General features: G+C 41.3%; 1 protein-coding gene across 6 annotated transcripts in view; it reads right to left on the reverse strand.

The window, feature by feature from the left end:
* MYO9A (myosin IXA) overlaps positions 1 to 23005 on the reverse strand; it is a 455555-nt gene that overhangs the window by 328792 nt on the left and 103758 nt on the right. For all 6 annotated transcript variants that reach the window (XM_030576852.1, XM_030576855.1, XM_030576857.1 and 3 more), the window contains exon 2: positions 6463 to 7376. In XM_030576852.1, the coding sequence (XP_030432712.1) occupies positions 6463 to 7305 (843 nt within the window). In that variant the 5' untranslated portion in view covers positions 7306 to 7376. The remainder of the gene's footprint in view (positions 1 to 6462; positions 7377 to 23005) is intronic.

A 23005-nucleotide genomic window follows, 5' to 3' on the forward strand; every position in this document is an offset into this window, starting at 1 on the left:
CCTGAAGTGACAGCTGTTTTGCAAGGATGGGAACTAATTGATTAAAGGGTTAAAAAGTTAAAAGTCGGGAGGGCAGAAGGGGGAGGGTCAATTTTCAGAAGCTGTCCAGGGGAACAGCACATAGATTCTGGAAGGAGGGAGTCTGTTTCTAAAGAAGTTGGGCCTTCCCCAGAGAATGGTAAGCCATAGGGATAGGCACGCATGTATACAGACTGGTTTATTGTTTTAAGATTTGGTTTCCCTTAAAATGTCTTGGTTCATACTTTCCTTTAAGAAGTTTGTCTGGTCACCACTGATATTGCTCCCAGTGGGAACTGAACTGCAGACACTTTAAGATAAATCAGGCAAGTTACTCACAGTTGAACACAGAGGCCCGGCAGCTCAGGGCCTTATCTGAGAGTGAGAGAAGAACATAAGAACGGCCGTACCGGGTCAGACCAAAGGTCCATCTAGCCCAGTATCTGTCTACCGATAGTGGCCAATGCCAGGTGTCCCAGAGAAAGTGAACCTAACAGGCAATGATCAAGTGATCTCTCTCCTGCCGTCCATCTCCATCCTCTGACAAACAGAGGCTAGGGACACCATTCCTTACCCATCCTGGATAACAGCCATTTATGTACTTAACCACCATGAATTTATCCAGTTCTCTTTTAAACCCTGTTATAGTCCTAGCCTTCACAACCTCCTCAGGTAAGGAGTTCTACAAGTTGACTGTGTGCTGCGTGAAGAAGAACTTCCTTTTATTTGTTTTAAACCTGCTGCCTATTAATTTCATTCGGTGACCCCTAGTTCTTGTATTATGGGAATAAGTAAATAACTTTTCTTTATCCACTTCCTCCACATCACTTATGATTTTATATACCTCTATCTTATCCCCCCTTAGTCTCCTCTTTTCCAAGCTGAAGAGGCCTAGCCTCTTTAATCTTTCCTCATATGGGACCCTCTCCAAATCCCTAATCATTTTAGTCGCCCTTTTCTGAACCTTTTCTAGTGCCAGTATATCTTTTTTGAGGTGAGACCACCACATCTGTACACAGTATTCGAGATGTGGGCGTACCATGGATTTATATAAGGGCAATAATATATTTTCAGTCTTATTCTCTATCCCCTTTTTAATGATTCCTAACAACCTGTTTGCTTTTTTGACTGCCTCTGCACACTGCGTGGACATCTTCAGAGAACTGTCCACGATGACTCCAAGATCTTTTTCCTGATTAACTGTAGCTAAATTAGCCCCCATCATATTGTATGTATAGTTAGGGTTATTTTTTCCAATGTGCATTACTTTACATCTGTCCACATTAAATTTCATTTGCCATTTTGTTGCCCAATCACTTAGTTTTGTGAGATCTTTTTGAAGTTCTTCACAGTCTGCTTTGGTCTTAACTATCTTGAGCAGTTTAGTATCATCTGCAAACTTTGCCACCTCACTCTTTACCTCTTTCTCCAGATCATTTATGAATAAATTGAATAGGATTGGTCCTAGGACTGACCCTTGGGAAATACCAGTAGTTATTCCTCTCCATTCTGAGAATTTACCATTAATTCCTACCCTTTGTTCCCTGTCTTTAACCAGTTCTCAATCCATGAAAGGACTTTCCCTTTTATCCCATGACAGCTTGTGATTCCACCCCAAAAGAGATGACAGCTTGAGGCTGAGCAAGGTGTACTCAGGATCAGGAGGGAGCCAAATGTGCAGTTAGCTTGGTAAATGTGACAATACGTACTGGACTTCACTGACAGACCAGTTCCACAGTCCTTCCCGTAAGCCGCAGCAAATACTTTAGTATAAACAACAATTTGTGAAAATTCCCCTGGTTATTTATTTTCTCATTCATTTTTCTGTGAAGCTTGCATCTGCATAAAGATTCTCATATCAGTGAGATGTCTTCCTTCAAGTCCAGTTAGTTGGAAACTTTGCCCCTTCTTCCCAAATGAAGACCAGTCCAAAGCGATACATGAATTTTTCACCTACAGACCAGATTACTCCAATACTGAAAATCTGAAGCTGAATATGAAAATAAAGCAAATACACCAGCTATTGGAAAATGCAGCTATCCCCCTCCTCTGTTATTTAGGCAGCTATGAGCACATAAAGCTGGTGCTCCAGTCCCTCAGACTCCCAGTCCTCCTTTGCTACCAACTTATTACCTTGATCCTAATTCTTGAAGTCATTAATAGAATAGGTTCCAGCTACCCTGGTAAACATCTCCTATGAAATGCCAAAACAGTTGCCCTACTCAGGGAAGAGACAGATCACAAAACCCGATCTGAAGCCCATGACAACCAGGGACCAAACATTCTCAGATGAAGGGATCCAGCTACAGAACAAGTTTCCAAAGGGTGGGGGAGGGAATCTAGAATTTGGCTGCCTTTGGGAAACACTACAAAATCTCCCTAACCTGAAAAAACTAGAACTAAATTCACAACATAATCATCCCCCATTTTTTCCCTCTTAAGGAAAAAAACTTACTCCAAGCAGAGCTTACTATAATCTGAAAAGGAGAAGAGACAAGGAAACCATGAAATCCACTAGTCACTTCATTATTGCCAATCTTGCACTGTGATTGGAGGCAGTACAAAACCCTATGACAGATAAAACAGCGATCTGGATACACATTCAAAACAGTTCACAAAAGCAAACAGAAGTAATACATTTTGAAGTACTCTTTCAAGGATCTGAAGGCAGTTTTCTCCATCCAGAAGTAGCATTCTTCCAAGCAAACAAGCATATTTGAAAACTTGGGTGTAGTATCCCTGCCTTCTTCTCTTGAGCTCCTGAAGGAATACATCTGAGTCCTAGCTTCCCAACTCCCAGGAAGATGTTATCTCTTCCTTTTATTATGAAAACTGGGATGTGGGCCCCCTTTTCGGTCCATAAGGTTTTTACCCTCATATGACAGAAACAAAATTCAAGTTTGTAAGGAAGGCTGTTTTTAAAATTTGATGCAACAAAAAAGCATCAGAACACTTTTCAAAAAGTGAACAATTGTATTCCATGTTCTCAGTTCCATTCTGTGGGGAAAAAAACTGTTACTAATATGTCCTGTAGCAGTAATTCTTCAAAATGTGTTGCACATGTCCATTCCACTTCAGGTGTGTGCACGCACTGCGCACCAGAATTGGAGATCTTTCCCTAGAGCAATACCTGTCACAGCAGCACATTCGTGTTGCTACACAATGGTATAAATGGTGGAGCCACCTTGGACCCTCCTCAGTTTCTTTTTACAGTACATGCTCTGATATAGAAGGGAAGGAGGGGTGGGCCATGGAATAGACATGTGCAAAACATCTCAAAGAAAAGTTACAGAACAGATTAAAAACCTTTTTTTCTTCAAGTGGCTGCACACATCCATTCCACTTCAGGTGACCCACAAGCAGTTCAAACAGGAGTTGGGTTTCTAAGTCCACCTGAACAGTGACTGTAGAACGAAATGTCCAAACTTCACATCATCTCTAGAATGCTGAAACACAGCATGATAAGTTGAAAAGGAATGCACCAATGACCAAGTTGCAGCTCTACAAATGTCTGTTGTGGACATGTTGGCCTAAAAAGATGCAGAAACTACTTGACATCTTGTAGCGTGCGCTGTAACTAGTCAGAGGGTTTCTTGGCAATGTCATAGCATAGATGTGTGCAGGATAAAATCCAGGACAAATAGTCTACATCTAGACTGGAAGTCCTTTCATCCTGTTGACAACTGAAATGCACAGCTGGGATGATGATCTAAGTGGCCTACTTCTGTTCAAGTAAAAGGCCAAAGCCCTTCAAACATCCAAGTTATGGAGAGTCTCTCCTTATCATTACGAGAATGGGGCTTAAGAAAGCCATATACTTACTAATATTCTTTCTTGAGGTGGAATTCCAGAACTACTTAGACAGAAATATAGGATGTGGATGTTAAGGATTGCCCTTAGAAAAAATCATGTCAGGACAGTCAGCTATAAATGCCTGTTCCTCCTCCACCCTTTTCATGGATATAATAACTACCAGAAATGTTTCTTGCATAAACAGGTGCAGTAAGGGAAGTAGCTGTTGGCTCAAAAAATGAACTCATCAACACTACCAGCATAAGATTCAAGTCCCAGGGAGGAAGGGGATCCACGACATGGGGATATAACCTATCTAGACCTACCTAGACTCTGACTACTGATCACAGGAGTAAGAAGGAACTAAGGGGATCCAGGCTGGCTCCATCCTTGACAGCAGTGTGCAGAAGCAGAAGATTGGTGAGGGCGCTCAAGCTCCAATGTGCATCACTTAAGCCATGTGTACACTACAAAATTAAGTCGACCTAACTTATGTTGGCAGGCGCCACAGTAATTATATCGCTTGAGTGTGTCTACACTTTGTGCTCCTTGTGTCAGCAGTTTGCATCCTCACTAGGAGCACTTGTATCAATTGTACTGTTAGTGTGGGGCATAGTTGGATCACTCCTGAAAGCCAGTAAGAGTTGATGTAAGCAACACAGTGTCTACACTGACGCTACATTGACCTAACTACATTGACCTTGGCTCCACATCACTTGTGGAGATGGAGTTATAAAGTCGTTGTAGTGGGGAAGTGTGACAGTCTGTATCCCCATTTTCACCCTTTTTACAAAATTATAATGGATTTTGTACAAAATTTGCCTTCTGAGGTATCATTTGAAAACTCCTAATTTGCTGATCATTATTGTCCTGGTAAGATGTGTGTGGCAACATTGTATTAATTGTAAATTGTAAATTAAGATTCTACAGCATGACTTACTGAGGCATGCTCCAAGTTTAGAAAAGTACACACAAACCAGTTCCTCAAAGACAAAAAGCAAACTGATGCCTCAGTCAGGTATCAACAAAATCAAATGGACTATCACCTGTTAAGTGGCAATTCTTTGGCAGGAAAAAGGGTGAAAGAAATTTACATTTTGGCAACAAAACAGCTGGAGATTCTTGGCCACACAGATGTTCTGTCTCCTGAACCTCAGCTGGAGATGATTTTCAAAAAAGAGAACTATAAGTAAGGGGAACTGATTCCCCAGATTACCTCTCCCTCCATCTCTACTCATGGCATCAGCAACACCTGAAGGATAAGGAAATCAACACTGAACATCAGAAAGGGTCCTGGCTGAAAGGCATCCAGATTGCTATAAGCATGTGGTGAGAGAAACCTTTGCTAGAATGCATTTAGCTCGTTAAGTTAGATATTAGTTGCATTTTACCTTTTATTTCTTTGTAACCAGTTCTGACTTTTATGTCTCGTTACTTGTAACCACTTAAAATCTATCTTTCCATAGTTAATAAACTTGTTTTATTGTTTTATCTGAACCAATGTGTGTTTGGATTGAAGTGTTTGGGAAACTTCATTTGGGGTAACAAGATTTGTACATATTTTCTATTCATGAAATGACAGAGTTTATATGAGCTTGTGTTGTCCAGGAGGGTGCTTGGCAGTACAAGACAGACATTTCTAAGGGGGAGTCTGGGACTGGGAAATGCTGGTGTTGCCTGCATTGTAATTCATGGGTAGGTGGCTATAGCACTCATACAATATAGCTGGGAGTGACTTACATGCTGGAGGCTGTGTGTGAGCAGACCAGTAGTGGTTGCTCTCACTGCAAAGCAGTGTAAGAAGTATCCCAAGCCGAGGGGTCACAGCTGTCCAGCTGTCCAGATTGTACCTTAAGTAATGTCACAGGAAGTTACATCAACGGGAGTGAAATTTAAGTGTAGACACTTCCATAGTTAGGTCGACGTATGCTGCCTTGTGTCAACCTAACTCTGTAGTGCAGACCAAACCTTAGGGACCAATTTCCAACTATGGTCATGCACACACCTGAAGTGGAATGGGGACACGTGCAATCACTTGAAGAACTACTTGTCCAGCTCACTTAACTTTTTTCTTTACAAAAATTCTCATTTGGCAACCGACTACAGGTACACATTTTCTAGTATACATTATTTTTTTCTGACAGATGGGAAAGTAAGAGCAAAGCTTCTAATTAAACACTTGTCAAAATCTTAGTACAAATTAGATTTGTATCAAAAAACCCCAATAAAGTTAACTGTAAACACTTACAATACTTTGAAAGCAACAATACCAATGCACTAGGTGCAGTAAACTCCATTTTTAAATCTTCCAGTAGTTAAGGCTGTTAATTCAAAGAAATTGTTTTGGGATCACTAAGATGTTTTATAAAATAAAATTCATGATTTTATAGCACCACTAAAGCATGCTAAAGTGAAAAAGCATGTTATTAATAAATGCATAAAATAACTGTTTACTGAATTTTTTCAAGGAAGTTAAAATTGTATTGTCTTTAAAAAGACACATACCTAAATTGTATTATTGTTAATAATATTGCAGTCTTGCTTACTATTATCATTTAGCAGATACTCCCAGTCTGGCAATATAAAATCAGGACTATTTGTTTTATAACGCATCAAAAAATAGTTGCATCACTATCATCATTTTAATCTTACCTCAAGCACTGGTCCAGCACCAAGAATAATCTGTTCTACTCCACTAACAAATCCCTTCTGGCTGAGAGCAGTGAGGTGATGAATCAGAAAGTTTGTGCTCTGTGTTTTCCCTGACCCACTTTCTCCTGAAATCACAATGCACTGGTTCTTCCTGCGCTGAAGCATAGCATGGTAGGCCACATCAGCCACAGCATAAATATGGGGCTCCAGCTTTCCCAGCTGATGATTATCATACATTTTGACATACTTGGGATTGTAAATGGGGAGAAATTTGAATGGATTAATGACTATCAGAATGCTGCCTACATAGGTATAAATTTTTTCCTGCTTAAAGCGGTTTCTGAGATTTTCCAAGAGTGTTTTCTCATTTAAATCTGGTAAACTGCACAAATCATCATAGTCCTTCTGCTGTGGCTGAGGAAGGAATCCACGTTCCATCATCCTGCGACGCTCTTCTGTCACTTGTAACCAGGACTGTAGACTGCCATAATGAATAGACCCATCCAGATTCTTCTCCCTCAGAAGGAAGCGATAGTCTTCCCCACTCAGTCGGTTCTCCAGGGCCATGCGGGGCCACAACATCATGCGTTGGACAGGGCAGTCTGTAGGGTTGAGAATCCATTCCTCCCCACCAAACTCCTTCACCTCTGCTAAGACATAACATTTTGTTTTGTCCAGTTGGAGTTTATTAATGAGAGAGTCTATTACCTCAGCAGCTGTTGATGTTTTTCTGGCGGTAATAGGGCAATAGATGGTTCCTTCAGCAATGCTCCCAGGATATACGTGTAGTGTAAACTCACTGTCCTCAAAGCGTCGTCTTCCTCCAACATCATTTACATTCATATTGATCCCCTTCCCATCAGTACCTGCAGTGCATCTTTAGAACAGTCCAGTATGCTGTCATGACATCAACACTACAAAAATCAAGACAGAAATATTTTAGACTCAGGGTTTTCTTTTAGTAATAGGCATTTTAAAAATATTTACGCATACTGTATGAAAAGGTAAAGCAATCTAACAGCTAATTACCACTCTCATCATATTAAGATTTTACAAAAGGTAAATGATTATTCCTAAGTTTGACAATTGGAAAGAAAGCGGTTTTAAATATCATGATGTTTTCAAGAAAATGACAGCCAGAAGACCTTTACTGTGCTAACGGTAACAATTTCAGACTCCATTCTAATCTGATAAACTCAGGGATTGATCACTTCATACTTTTGCAATAATTACCAAGATTCTAAGATAGCAGGGATTTGAAATTAGATCTCTAGTTTTAAACTAATGCATTCTATTATGGCTACAGTCAGTGAAGAAAGTCGTGTATTTTGAGTGGTATAGCTACTGAATGGACCTGAGCAACTGTGGTGCTCGCATGCCCAAAACAACTCATTCTATAAAACAGTTTACTTTTACAGATTAATTCACTTTTGAGAGTTCACACTTTCTGCATTCTCATTTTAAGATATTTAAACTAAACAGAGGGAATGTCATTTAATGTTTTTCCAGCTCACAACTATCCGTTCATCAGTTTACCCATATGTAAAAGGCATTTAAAAATACCTGCCTCATAAGGGTATAATGATACTCAATATCTGTTAAGACTTGAGATTTTGGGCAACTGTCATTATAACACAGCATTATTATTATTTTAAAAATTAAACAACTGCATCAAATACCTGCAATAAAGGAATATTCTAACCAGAAAAGAAACCATTTTCCTTATCAATCCAGAGGTTTTCCCCAAACCACAACTCACAAGGTGTCATTCAAAGCAAAATAAGAGTATTTCATAATGTTTAGGTATTCTGGACACTGATAGGTTGTTCATAAGATTATTTGGAAGAATTTAGTTCCTCATTTTTCATGAGCTCTAATTTCACTCATAAAAACAAATATTGCAATGTTTACAGCTCAGACTATTAATGCAGTACCAAAGCAAAATGAAAGCTAGCTTACTATTTCTGACATTATGCAAATGCACTGCCAGCAGGGCTGGCTCCAGCCTTTTTGCTGTCCCAAGCAGGATGGAGAGGGAAGCCACGATCGGCACTTCTACCGCCACCGCTTCATTCTTCAGCGACAATTCAGCAGCAGGTCCTTCAATCCGAGAGGGACTGAGGGACCCGCCGCCGAATTGCTGCCAAATCGCTGAACGTGCCGCCCCTTTCTGCTGGCGGCCCCAAGCACCTACTTGCTGCGCTGGTGTCTGGAGCCGGCCCTGACTGCCACTATGGCAAATGGTATCAGTTTAGCAAAACAGTGACTTGCCATAAGATGCCCAGAAATACAGATTTGGTTAAAAATCCAATTACACAGTGCCCAACAGTAAGCTAGGTGCTTTACAAAAAGGTAAGACTGCCAGTGGAGCAGAACTCCACCCCTCCCCCTCCACCTCCCTGCCCTTGATACACCTTCTGCTCCCAAGTGAAGTAGCCAGTGGCTGGTGCAGGAGGCAACTTCAGGCAGCTGTGCTCCATCTTCGAAGCAACCCCCACAAGAAATTCTCAGCTGGGCTAGTTACAGCCAGAATCCAGTTCTCAACCTACCTCACCTCCACACCCTTTAAAAAAAAAGTGGGGGGAGGAGCAGGGGGCAGAAGGGATTAATGTAAACTGTGCAAAAATCAAGGTCATGAATAGTTTGATTATCATGTAAAACAAGAGTGGGCAAACTATGGCCTACGGGCCACATCCGGCCCGTGTGACCATCCTGCCTGACCCCAAAGCTCCTGGCCCAGGAGGCTAGCCCCCAGCCCCTCCCCCGCTGTTCCTCTTCCCCCGCAGCCCCAGCTCGCTCTCTCCGCCACTGGCGAAATGCTCTGGGCAGCAGGGCTGAGAGATCCTGGGACAGTGCAGCTGCAGAGCCCGGCCTGACCCAGTCTCTGTGCTGTATGGTGGTGGTGGGGGCAGCACAGCACGGCTGTAGCACCACCAGGCACTGGTGCTGCAGACAAAATGTTAAGGGAGCAGGGAGTAAGGAGGGTTGGAGAGAGGGCAGGAGAGTTCGAGGTGGTGATCAAGGGGCAGAGGTATGGGGAAATGGGGTTGAATGGAGTCAGGGGTTTGGTGGGGGGGGCAGTCAGGAAGAAGGGAGTTTGGATAAGGCAACAGTGAGCAGTCAGGGGCAGGGGTTCCGGGGGCAGTCAGGGGACAGAGAGGGGGTTAGGCAGGGGTCCCAGAGGGGCTGTCAGGGAACCGGGGGGGGGGGGAAGATGAGGCAGGAGTCCAGGGGGGACCAGATAGGAGATGGGGGCCAGGCCACAACCCCCTCAACCGGCCCTCCATACAATTTTCCAAATCCAATGTGGCCCTCACTCCAAAAAGTTTGCCTACCCCTGATGTAATTTTTTTTTTTTTAAAAGACCTAGCCCTGAGCATTCTCATCATGGTGTCCATTTTCTCTCATAAATTGCTTCAAACAGTGCTGAGGGTTACCAAAGTTCATAAAGCTAGCTCAACCCTTTTACTGCCCACTGGATACACAACCAAATTATTTGCAGCGACAGCATAGATACTAGCACTAATTTCTTAATGTGAATTTTTCCAGACAGAAAATGGGCGAGATTGCAAGCTGACAGCAGTTGAGTGGGTATATGTTAGAGATTTTAATTATCTATAAAATGCATTCTAAAATCCTTTCATTCTTCAATTTATTTACAGTATTAACAGAGCTTAGCTCTAAATACTATGTGGTGTGTAGATTCTAATTCTATAGAAATTTATGTATTACACACACTAGCTGATTTCAAGGAAAACAAAATATTGACAAAGATAAAAATAATTCCTGAGTTTGTGGCATGCTGCCGGAAGCGTAATCAAGTATCTACTCACTCGTACATTTCCTTTCAGCACCACCCAAGATAGTCTCAATGTTATGTAATATGGGGCCATGGTCAGCCAGATGACACAGGCGGAGACTTTAGATTTTTCTGAAGAGGTGCAGTACAAGAGTCACAGCCCAAAGGCTGGAGGGGGGATGGTAGTTTTAAGCAACCTTTATGCCCTCCCAATTCTGGGCTGCTCTGCAGCTCCTGGCATAGCAGATGACTTTAGGGCCCTGTCCGAAATACGGCAGCCTGTCCCTCACTGCCTCTGGGTTGCAGCACTGCTCAGGACTTCCATAGTCCTATGTGCTGCAACCCTGCCCTGACATGCCACTCCCACTCATATACCTGCTCCTGGCACACCTTCTACATCAGGATTCGTGAAAGTTCTTTAGAAGACATTTTTATGACTGTCTTCCTCCATTCCTGCACCAGGGGAATCTTAACCTATTGGATCTGAAGCTTAAAAGAGCCTCTCTACACCACTCCAGCCCTTTTACCTAGTATGAAGAGGACAAAGCAGAGGTGAGAATATCAACCACAGTGTCCATTTCCAATTTCGCCAATGACTTGACCTATGAGCTTGGGCAAGTTACAACCTCTGCCTCAGTTTATCACTGTGTAAAACAGGGAAATCTCCTACCTCACATTGGTGTTGGGGTGTTTAACTTATTAAAGTTCGTAAAAGGTTTTTGAGATCCTCTGATAGAAGGTACTGCAGAAATGCAAAGTATTATTTTATGCTGTATCTACTTATTCATCTCTAGTCAAATATTTCAGCAAGTGTGTACACTCCTAGATATGTGCTTGAAGAACAGAATAAATCAGTTTGTTCCTATGAAACATACTTGGCATGGAATCAAACAATATGCTAGGAGAGCTGTACACATTGCTTCAGGGCACACTCTATGAACTAGAAAGCACACACTGCTGGATTCCTTGGTTAGCTCTAATTTAAAAACAAACAAACAAAAAACAACAAATATACTTGCCAGTGGTAACTGTGTAAACAGTTTAAAAACAAACTCTCCATTGGCAGTAATATTTGCCACTGGGGGCCGAGGAGAGGGAGTGTGTTTTCACATTACCTAACTCAAGGTAACTAAATCAAGCTAATATCCTAGTGAAGACAAGGCAGCTATTGTTTCCATACCAGTTAGCAGGTCACGTTAAGACTGGGGAAGCCTAGGGTTTACCTTGACTTGTAAACTCATGTGAAAACAAACTGCCTTGTCTTCACTAGGATTTTACCTCAAGTTAACACACTTTTCTTCCTAATGAAGACAAGGCCTTAGACAGAGGTGGGCAAACTATCGCCCACGGGTAACATCCAGCCTGAGGGACCATCCTGCCCAGCCCCCGAGCTCCTGGCCCAGGAGGCTAGGCCTGGCCCTTCCCTCGCTGTTTCCCCTCCCCCGTAGCCTCAGCTCGCTCGCTCCACTGTCGGCAAATGCTCTGGGCGGCAAGGCTGTGAGCTCTTGGGGCAGTGCAGCTGCAAAGCCCGACCGGACCCGGTCTCTGTGCTAAGTGGTCGCAGCAGCAGCGCGTCACAGCTCCAGCCGGGCGGAGCGGCTGTAGTGCCGCCAGTCACTGGTACTCCAGGCAGCGCAGTAAGGAGGCAGGGAGTGGGGGGTTGGACAGAGGGCAGGGGAGTTCGGGGTGGTGGTCAGGGGGTGGGGGTGTGGATAGGGGTTGGGGCGGTCAGGGGGCAACAGGAGGTTGAATGGGGGCAGAGGTCCCAGGAGGGCAATCAGGAAGATGGGAGGGTTGGATGGGGTGTCAGAGGGCAGTCAGGAGCAAGGCGTTCCAGGGACAGTCAGGGGACAGGGAGAAGAGATGGTTGGATGGGGCAGGGATCCCAGTGGGGCAATCAGGAATGAGAGGAGGGGGTTGATGGGGCGGCGTGGGGTCAGGGGCAGGGAGCAGGGGAGATGGGGCAGGAGTCCCGGGGGGGGCAGATAGGAAGTGGGGGCCGGGCCACGACCCCCTCCCCTAACCAGCCCTCCATACAATTTACGAAACCTGATGCAGCCCTCAGGCCAAAAAGTTTGCCCACCCCGCCTTAGAAGCTCGACAAGTTCCACATAAACTATAGCAAAGTCTGTAAGAGCTCTCATCCTCCCCTCGTTGGCCTCAAGACAACTTTTGTTCACTTTTAGATATGCACTTTTCCATCACTGGTAATTATTAAATCAAGATTGGATTTTTATTTTTTTTTTTATTTTTTTTTTTATTTTTTTTAGAGATATGCTCTAGCTCAAAAGGAATTATTTTTGGAAAGTTCTATGGCCTCTGTTATACTAGGGGTCAGACTAGATCACAGTGATCCCTTCTGGCCTTGGAATCTATGAATGAATTTAAGCGCTGTATAGCTGAGCTACAGTATCAGAACCTGAAAAGTTTGGCAGGTTACAGAGCAAAGAACTGATTTTGTGGACTGCAAAAATACCAGCAACCTTGGAATTGTACCTTTGTAGAGTCCGTTTCGCTGTGCTACTTTTAAAGCTGGAAGCATCCAATGAAATTCTAATTTAGCAATATACAAGAGAGAAGTCAACTGGTTTGCAACACTTTTAAAGTGACAATTGTACAAACCCCAGAAATAGTATCAGATACATGCACTCATGTTCTATCAGATGATAGAATTTAATATTTGTAAATAGTGCCAGAAATGTTTTAGGGATATATTATTTTAGGTCAATGGACTGTTTGCAAAGTTAAGTTATTTGCAAAGGGTCTTCCACAATCATTGGTGTATGTCAACAAAGTTTAACTATACCATGCAAAGAACCTCTCAATGTTTGGTCTGTCTCCCTGGATTTTAAAAACATCCTTTTTTTCCAAAGCATACTAGAAGGAATACTATGATAAAATGTGAATAATCCATGCAAAGGAAAATAGTCATTACTTTCACAAGTTTAAAAGCATAGCAGTAATCCTCTAGAGCAGTTGTCACCAACTGGTCGATCGCATCGACTGGTCGATCCTGGAGACTATTCCAATCGATCACAATTTCTGGCTACAGCGGGACTGCCGCTAAGGCAGGCTCCCTGCTGGTCCCAGCTCCATGTCACTCCCGGAAGCAGCCAGCACGGCCCTGGGAAAGGGCGGGGAAGGGGTCTCCGTGCGCTGCTCCTGCCTGCAAGCACCACCCTCACAACTCCCATTTCCCAGGAATAGGGAACTGTGCCCAATGGGAGCTGTAGGGGCGGTGCCTGCAGAGAGAGGCAGTGCACAGAGTCACATGCACCCGCAGGGACCACCAGGGTATGTTGGCCCCTTCTGGGAGAAGCATGGGGCCAGGGCAGGCAGCAAGTAGCCCCACTGCGCTGACAACAACTGGGAGCTGCCCGAGATAAGTGCTACCCGGCAGGAGCCTGCACCTCAACCCCCAGCCCCGACCCCACCTCCCAGAGCCAGCACCCCATACTCCCTCCTGCATCCCAACACTCTGCCCCAGCCCGGAGCCCCATCCTGCACCCAAACTCCCTCCCAGAGTCAGCACTCCCTCCTGCACCTCAACACACTGCACCAGCCCAGAGCCGCCTCCTGCACTTAAACTCTCAGAGTTTGCACCCCTCAGCCCCTCCTGCACCCCAATCGCCTTCCCCAGGCTCAACCCAGAGCTCCCTCCCACACTCTGAACCCCTCAGCCCCAGCCCAGAGCCTGCAACCCCTCCAGAACCTCAACTTCCTGCCTGGTGAAGGTGAGTGAGGTGGGGGAGAGCAAGCAACGGAGAGCGGAGGGATGGAGTCAGCAGGGCAGGGCTTCAGGAAAGGGGCAGGGCCTAGGGGAAGGGTGGGGGGAGATCTTGGGTTGCACTTAAATTCAAAAAGTGATCTTGTGCAAAGGTTGGAGACCACTGGTCTAGAGAAAGGTTGAGTTATCAAAATGAATATTGCCCAAGCAGGTGGCAATATTGTCTGTAGTACCCTGACTGATAAATTGTTAAGTATATCTTTGCCTTTGGATATGTATATTAATATGATAAAGATATGAAAAGATAAATTAAGACAAGATTCGATACTGCATTATCGATGAACACTGGCTTTATATATTCCCCATGTACTTTACCTGAGAAATTTTGTGTTTTAAGAATGCCATGTGTTTTAAGAATATTTAGTAGAATTTTCAGCAAACATCCCAGTACTCCAAAATAAAAATATATCCATGTGGATGAAGAAAACAGCAACTTACTTTTACAGACTCATAAATGAGACTTAATGAATCGGTATAGATGTGTCTATACCAAACATGCTGCAGCTTATAAGATTAGGATAGCTTTACACCTAAGATTTCTTTCAACTGCTACACCAACCTACTGATCTTTGAGGAGGATAAAGGAGAGAATAGAAGTGCCCTGATTTCATTGGAGATAGAAATCTAACCACAGCCTATAAATCTTGTGGCAGTCAAAGGAGGAATGCCCATGTTTAGTTTTGGAAGCTCTGGTCATTATTTACCTATTTGTGGACTTTATGCACCTGTTTAAGAATGGACTTTCATGATATAGAAAGCTTATAAGGAGGACAAAATTTTAAACAAGATTTATAACAAAAAATGTCATTTGATCAAACACTTATTAAATTCCCCTTGAAATTATTACACATATTGAAGTTTGAATAAGAATTCTTGCCCACCTATCTGAACCTTTTTGCTTAGGTTTGCAATTAAGTCACAATTCTGTGCTTGGGACATTACAGAAAATGACATGCAACTTAATATAGTAATACAAATTCTGCATTATGGCCTATTATAAAATTAAGTAGATTGAGAAGATGGGTTGGGAACATTCAAGCCTTTATTAAAACATAATTTATATTAAATTATTAGCAAATTGACCAGAAACATTTTAGGAGCAAGTGACAATTACAAATTTATTAATGTTATAATATAATGAATGCAAATCAAAATGGATTTATGGAAAATAGATCCTATCAAATTAACTTGATATCTTTTTTGATGAGATTACAAGTTTGGTTGAAAAAGGTAACAGTGTTGACGTAATATACCTACACTTCCATAACCTACATTTGGTAAAGTGTGACATTTTAATTAAAAAATTAGAATGAAACAAAATGGAACACATTAAATGAATTAAAAACTGACTCAGGTAACTGTAAACATGGAATCATCATAAACGCAGGTATCCAGTGGTGTCCTGAAGAGACTAGTTCCCAGTTTTTAATCAATGACTTGATCAACGATAAAGTTTGCACATAACACAACAATTGCAAGAGTGGTAAATAATGAAGAGGGCAGGTCAGTGACACAGAGAGATTGCTTGGTAAACTGGATGTAAGCAACCAATATGTGTTTTAATACAGTTAAATGTAATAGTATTAATCTAGAAAAAAAGAATGCAGCCCATACTTACAAGATGGGGGAGTCCATCCTGGAAAGAAGTGACTGTGAAAAAGATTTGGGGATCTGACTGCCAGAAGCTGGGACTGGATGACAGGATCACTGAAAAACTGCCCTGTTCTGTTTATTTCTTCTGAAGCATCTGGCCCTGGCTGCTGTTGGAAGATATGATACTGGGCTAGATGGACCATTAGTCTGACCCAGTAAAAACATAAGAATGGTCATATGTTACCAACTAAGCTGAGTAACTGGTGCAACCTATGTTGGAATACTGTGTCCACTTCTAATGCCCACAATTCAATAAAGATGTTGATAAACTGGAGTGGGTTCAGAGAAGAGCCATGAGAATGATTAAAGGATTAAGTGACAGCTAGCACATCCCTCAGCCTGCGCCACTTCCCGCAGCCCCCATTGGCCTGGGGCGGCGAACTGCAGCCAGTGGGAGCCGCGATTGGCCAAACCTGCAGACACGGCAGGTAAACAAACCGGCCCGGATCGCCAAGGTACTTACCCTGGCGAGCAGCGTGCCAAAGGTTGCCAATCCCTGGACTAGATGATCACAATGGCCCCTTCTGGCCTTGGAATCTGTGAAAGTTTCTCCAAATATGAATGAATGTGTTGTGCATCTATTTGGTATGTAAATAGTATCAGTGTTTACAGACATATTGTACCATAAGCTTTAATAACTGACAAGCTTTTCCATTCTTAAACCCTGGTAGGAAATGAAATTTTTCAAAGGACAAAAACAAATGCTAACAGTACTGAATTTATGTACTAAATGTTTCTGTTGTAGGAAGAGCAGAATTTTTAATCAAGTGTTTTTAAAAATAAGAGTGATGTAGGATGCTCATTATTTTGACAATTACCTGTTGTAAGGTAAATATAGCTTGGTTAAAATGCTAAGTTACACCCCAGATGTAGGTAATTTTCTGAAGATGGAAAGCAAGCCCTGTTACTAATTAGCGTAACAGGACATTACAGATCTCATCACTCACACTCCATGAGGTGGGAGCATTGCAGCGGTAGTATGCTTGGCCCTCAGGGGAAGTCTCTCACTCATCACACTGCAAGGACCACTCTGGCTTATGAAAGAGAAGTTTCCGACTTTTCTCCAGGGATGAAGAGGGCTTCAAATGGCACAAATGACAAAAAGAGATGGCCACTGTAGGCACCATTCCATGTTTGTTCATGAGGAACCCCTTTCCTCTTCAATTTGTGACACCTGCAGCTTGAAATCACCAGAGCTAGGCTACATCTACACTTAAATCTGTAGCACTGCTGCAGTGCTGTAGCAAATCCACCTCCTTGAGAGGTGGTAGCTAGGTTGACAGACACTGGATGGCTAAAAAAGGAGAAGAAACTAGTGTAAAGTTTGGGGCTGATGAAGGAAGACTGCTGGAAGAGAAATTCTCTTTATTTGATTGACTTAGGGCTGGTCTACACTGAAAACTTACATTGGCACAGCTACATCTCTCAGAGGTATGAAAAATCCACACCCCTGAAAGATGTAGCTACGCCAGCCTAAGACCCAGTGTAGATACCGCTTAAAATACATGACGTGACAAAAAGGAGAAAGAGTCAATTAAGCAAGGACTAGTGAAGCATCTCCCCTCCAAGAAAAAAATATAGAATCCTCCCATTATTGAACCTCTAATCTACATTAAATTTAATGGGAGTCCGGAACACTTATCCACCAATATGTTACAACAGATGCTCTGACTGATAGAACAGGAACAGGTTAGGACAAATAATTCCTTAAAGCTTAACAGAAAATGTTACATAGTTGCCATGAAAATTCAAACACTTATAAAAACTAAGAAAAATCTGTTACCATAAACACATTTTGCTGCTCTAACTTACATTAGTTTAGGAAATTCTCCACCACAATATTTTGTGATATAACATAACAGAAGTGCAAACACTGCTGAACTCATCACTGTTGTTGCCTCAAGTATAAGGGGAAAAAAAGCCAACCTTTTGCCATCAATGCTGTTGCTAGATTGAGTCACTTGCTGGTAAGTAGCATAGCATGTGCTAACACTGTAGGGAAGGAAATCTGGAGCTTTTCCTGTGCCATTGTTTCTCTCGTCTCTAGGCAAGGAAAGGTTACTTAATCTATCAACAAGGAAGCCCATGAGAACTGGCAAGTCTCAGGTTTCAATATACTAGAGTATGATTATGCACAGCCTTGTTTACAAGACACTTAATTTAATGATTTGCATGCTGTTTTTGTTATGTACCCATTTTTTATGTACACATGTTTTTATTGTGTACCCATTTTTTTTCTCGTGTTCACCATGTTGTTCTCCCTAACCTATTCTTCTAATGGTACTAATACTATTAAAATTAAGCATCTGTCAGGGTTTTCATTATAATCTTTGTTTTCAGAAATGTACAACTGGTAACACTTCTCCTAAAATTAACCTAACTTAAAATGGTTCATAGAATAATCAGGGTTGGAAGGGACCTCAGGAGGTCATCTAGTTCAATCCCCTGCTCATTTTTACCCCAGTTCCCTAAATGGCCCCCTCAAGAATTGAACTCACAACCCTTGGTTTAGCAGGCCAACGCTCAAACCACTGAGCTAACCCTCCCCCTTCACTTTGGGTATTACCTTTTATTCATTTTAAAACTGTTCCTTTTAAAATCTCTGGACTCACCTTTTCTCTAAAATTACAAGTAAAAAAAGCACCCAATGTTTGTAAGAACAGGTTAGAGAAACATCTGTCAGGGATGGTCTAGATCAGTGTTTCTCAACAATTGGTCCGTGAACCAGTGCCGGTCCCTGAAATCTCTCACACAGTTTAGGAAAGCAGCAAACCAGTCCCCGTTCTCAAAAAAGTTGAGAAACACTAGTCTAGCTAATACTTAGTCCTGCCTCAGCACTGAGGACTGGACTACGTGACTTCCTGACGTCCCTTCCACCCTACATTTATATTATTCTAATTTACTTTCTCTATATCATGTTTGCACCTATTCAAGTAGACAGTAAGCTAGATAAACATATATTTTAGACCTAGGTTTTCATCTCTTCTCATTGGAAGGTTTTTTTTATTACTTGAATTTTTGTTGTCCTTCTCTGGACTTGTTCCATTTCTATGTCCTTTGTGAAATGCAGTGAACAGAACTAATACTGCATTCAAGGTGAGGGCATACATTCGTACATCAATCTGTACTTTACATCTCAAGTTTCTTCTGTTAAAAAAGCCCAGGAATACATAAATGTTGTTACTGTACTTACACATAACAATATATTGTTTGCAGATACAACTTTAAAGTGGAAAGGTATTTTCACAGTCAGTAATGCATCTTGAAACTAGTAATAAATAATCCCATCTTCAAAAAGAGTGAAATCAATTATTTTAAGTATAGTTTATGTCAAACCGCTTGCATCTGTGCAGAGTGTATGCTTCAGCAACAATTTCTGATGGAATAAAATCAAAGAAATACAAAAAGTAGATGGGCAGGGACCACACATGTTAAAAGGAACAGAACAGGGCAAGTGTGCCAGATGCACCTGTATATATCTTTCAATAGTTAACTGAGTAATCTTAAGCTGCATCACAATGTGTTTACATTCAGATATACCCTACAGAAAACAATGAGTGCGATAAAATGAGTATGTAGAATATACAATTTATTTGAACTGTGTAACATGCCAATTCAAATCAGTAATCCAAAACTTGCATTCTTTGTTGGCACAACCATTCTGCTGCCAAATAAATGACAAGGGAAAGTCCAACGTAATATTTCTATCTACATCTAGATACCACTAGAGCATACTCAATTCCAGAACGATGAACCAAACCCGGGATTCTAGAGTTTCAATATTCCTCTGTTGTCCAGTCAATAGCTGTGAATACCACTGGCAAAATGCGTATCCCTTCCAATTCTAATGGCTGGTCCACATAAGGCTAATGGCCTATTACTTCTGCCAGTTACTCAGCTTAATTGGTAACATAAGAATATAAGAATGGCTATACTCGGTCAAACCAATTATCCATCTAGCCCAGTATCCTGTCTTCCAACAGCAGCCAGGGCCAGATGCTTCAGAGGGAATGAACAGAACAAGGCAATTTTTCAGTGATCCATCCCCTGTCATCCAGTCCCAGCTTCTAGAAGTCAGAGGCTAATTTACAGTACCACCTCAGAGTTATGAACACCAGAGTTATGAACTGACCAATCAACCACATATCTCATTTGGAACCAGGAGTTCGCAATCAGGCAGCAGCAGCGAGACACACAAAGAGCAAATACACCACATTACTGCGTTCAGTGTAAACTATTAAAAATAAAGGGAAAGTTTAAAAAAGATTTGACCAGGTAAGGAAACTGTTTCTGTGCTTGTTTCATTAAATTAAGATGGTTAAAAGCAACATTCTTCTTCTGCATAAAGTTTCAAAGCTGTATTAAGTCAATGTTCAGTTGAAAACTTTTGAAAGAACAAGCGTAATGTTTTGTTCAGAGCTATGAACAACTTCCATTCCCGAGGTGTTCATAAGTTTGAAGTTCTACTGTATTCCCTTCTCCCTAGAGTCTGGGTAAGAACATGGAATATCTAGGGCTAGTCTACATGGTGTGTTAGCACACAACAACTGGGATGTAAATTCTAGTGCACACCAGCGCGTTGTGAGCTAATTGTCTGCGTGGACCCTGCTGATACACACTAAAAGTTCCCAAGTACACACAGACATAATGCCATTTCAAACAGTACTATGTTAATGCACAGTCAGAAACTTTTAATGTGGGCCAGCAAGGTCTAGACAATTAGTGCACGACACTCTGTGCACACCAGAATTTACACACCATCTGGCGCAAGCAAATACACCAAAACAAGCCCTCAGATCAAGTTTTGTACAAGAAGAACTCACTAGAAAACAATTCAGCCATTTAGTACATTCACGTTTTAAAAGCCTACGTTCTTAACAAAATTAATTAATCTTTTCCTAGACTGAAACCCTTCAAAAAGAGTGAATATTATACCCAAGTTATATATTTCTGAAACAATATAAAAACAGTGGTTACATAATACTTACAAAATCAGTAAAACAGAGAAACTTAAAGCCATATCCAAGGCTTTTAAAATGTGTTTACCATTCAGTAATTATGCAAATGCTAATTCAGAAATGTTTCAGAGTTTTTCTTGAGAGGAATCCTTAAGATGAAAACCAATGCCACAATGAGTGTTTTTGAATGCTAAAATAATCAGACCAATCCTTTCTTAATGTATTATTAATTTCCAATTAGCCTTTATTTCAGTCTCCACAACTATTTCCCACCAATGATGCAAGCAGAGAAAGGCATCATGGTCTTGTTACAGTTCTCATGCCAAGTTTTGTCTAATATGCTCTATTCCAGGAACAGTTTAGCTCTGTTTTATAGCCGGAACTAAACTTTCAATCTAACCACACATCCATGAATAAGATGTACATTAATTTAACAGACACAAACTTTTACTAACTTAACCTAAAAAACTAAGATATCTAAAAGTAACTACCTTGAAGAGGTCTGACTTTCCAAAGTATGGACAATCATTCAAAGTCAAGTGCTTTCAACATGCATCAAAATTTGCACTCCCAAGAACTAAGCCACTCAAAATTCATTACTTTTAAAAAACTTAACCCAAGTTAATACTTATTGTTTTCCCATATAAATACTTCTACAGGAAGATCCGCACCATAATAGGACGGTACATTTTTATCAAAAACAAAAGGGACAGTAGTCTACTCAAATAATCATGCTCCTGATTTCCTACAGTAACAGAAAAGGAGATTTGGGTTGTACCTGGTAAATTGCATGGGGGGAGGGAGGGTTGGCTTGGTTTGGTGTTGTGTTGTGTTTTGTTTTGTTTTTTTTACAAAAACCATAATCACAATGGAATCTGGGCTGCTGCTTCTTGTTTGAGAGTAACAAAGCACCACTCTCTAGCCTGTTAGCTTTTTAACCATAAGCAACTGTTCTGGACCATTATAATAACAGCTTTGTTCCAGAATCTTGTCTACAGTTTCCAGAAGAGGACTGAAATGTTGACAAACGCAACTAAATGAACCAATTTGTACGAAGCTAATAGATATTATAATGTAGTTAATAGTTAAGAAAAAAACCCGCAGACTCAAAAAAAGCTTTTAAAAAGCTGTGTTAATTTAATACAGCATTTAAGAGCTTCTTAGGTAATGCATCCTATTAATATCAATTCTATCAAGACACTTTCACTTTAATAATTAACAAAGCTGCATTATTAGAATAAGATGTACCCCTTTTTCTGAAAGCTTACTCAACTCAGGTAATTTAAAAGATAGCTATTTATGTATAACAAGAAAACATGAATTAAAATCTAAACATTCAGGCACTTTGAAATTTGATATTGAAAGTTTTGTTCATAAATGCAGCAGTTCCCTACATGATATTTCTGATAACTGCAGGAGTTATGTAAACTGAAAAAAAGTGAAATATTTGGGGTTTTGTCCTTTACAGTGTGTGAATGTCTCAGACATTTCTATTTTTATTTGTTTACATTTTATATTCATCTCCTTGTTGGAGGACTGTAGCAAGAATGCGACCTTGTCTACAATAGGATTTTTTTTTAAATCCTATTGGTTGAACCAGTGTTAGCAACAGTGGGAACTGTAATACAAACAAGATTACCTTGGCTGGTAGCACTTTTATTACCATTTCAACTAAATCTCCTTTTCAATTGGTTTAAACTAACAGTAATGAAAATGTTGAACAGTACCAGTCTTGGCTAAATTAGAGAGAGTTAAGAGGTCACTGGAATTATAGTTCTTTAGCATCAGAAATATGTACTTTTAAAAAAAAATTGCTTGTGTATGTAACAGCAGAAACATCAATCATTAAAACCACCAATGAAAAATATAAAATTTCAATATTGCAATGTGAACACTTGATATAAAAAGGTATATTTGTCTTCTGTTTGAAGATAAGCAGCAGCATCTCTTCTGCTTTTTCAACCAGGACAAAAGTGAATTAATTCCAAACTACTAATCCATAAGCCCATTTTCACACCATCACTGGGATAATCTTACCCTTCTTAGAGTGTGGAAAAAGCCAATCAACCTGCTGAAGCAGCTCAGGAAAATGCAGATGTTTTTACCCAGATTCTGGTGTGGGCTTGCAAAGACTGTAATTTGCAATTTCCACTTACTGATATCCAGGCTGGGGGTGGCATCCAATGTGAAAGGTGCCTACTGGTGGAATCTCTCAGGCAGCAGGTGGGAGAGCTACAGGAGGAGGTGGCTAGGCTGAGGAACATCCATATCCGTGAGCAATTCCTGGACAGTATCCATGTGGAGACAGCTGACGTAGCTGTCCCAGTTCACAGGACTACCGACACA

This window comes from Gopherus evgoodei, chromosome 10 (assembly GCF_007399415.2).
Source record: "Gopherus evgoodei ecotype Sinaloan lineage chromosome 10, rGopEvg1_v1.p, whole genome shotgun sequence".
NCBI lineage: Eukaryota > Metazoa > Chordata > Testudines > Testudinidae > Gopherus > Gopherus evgoodei.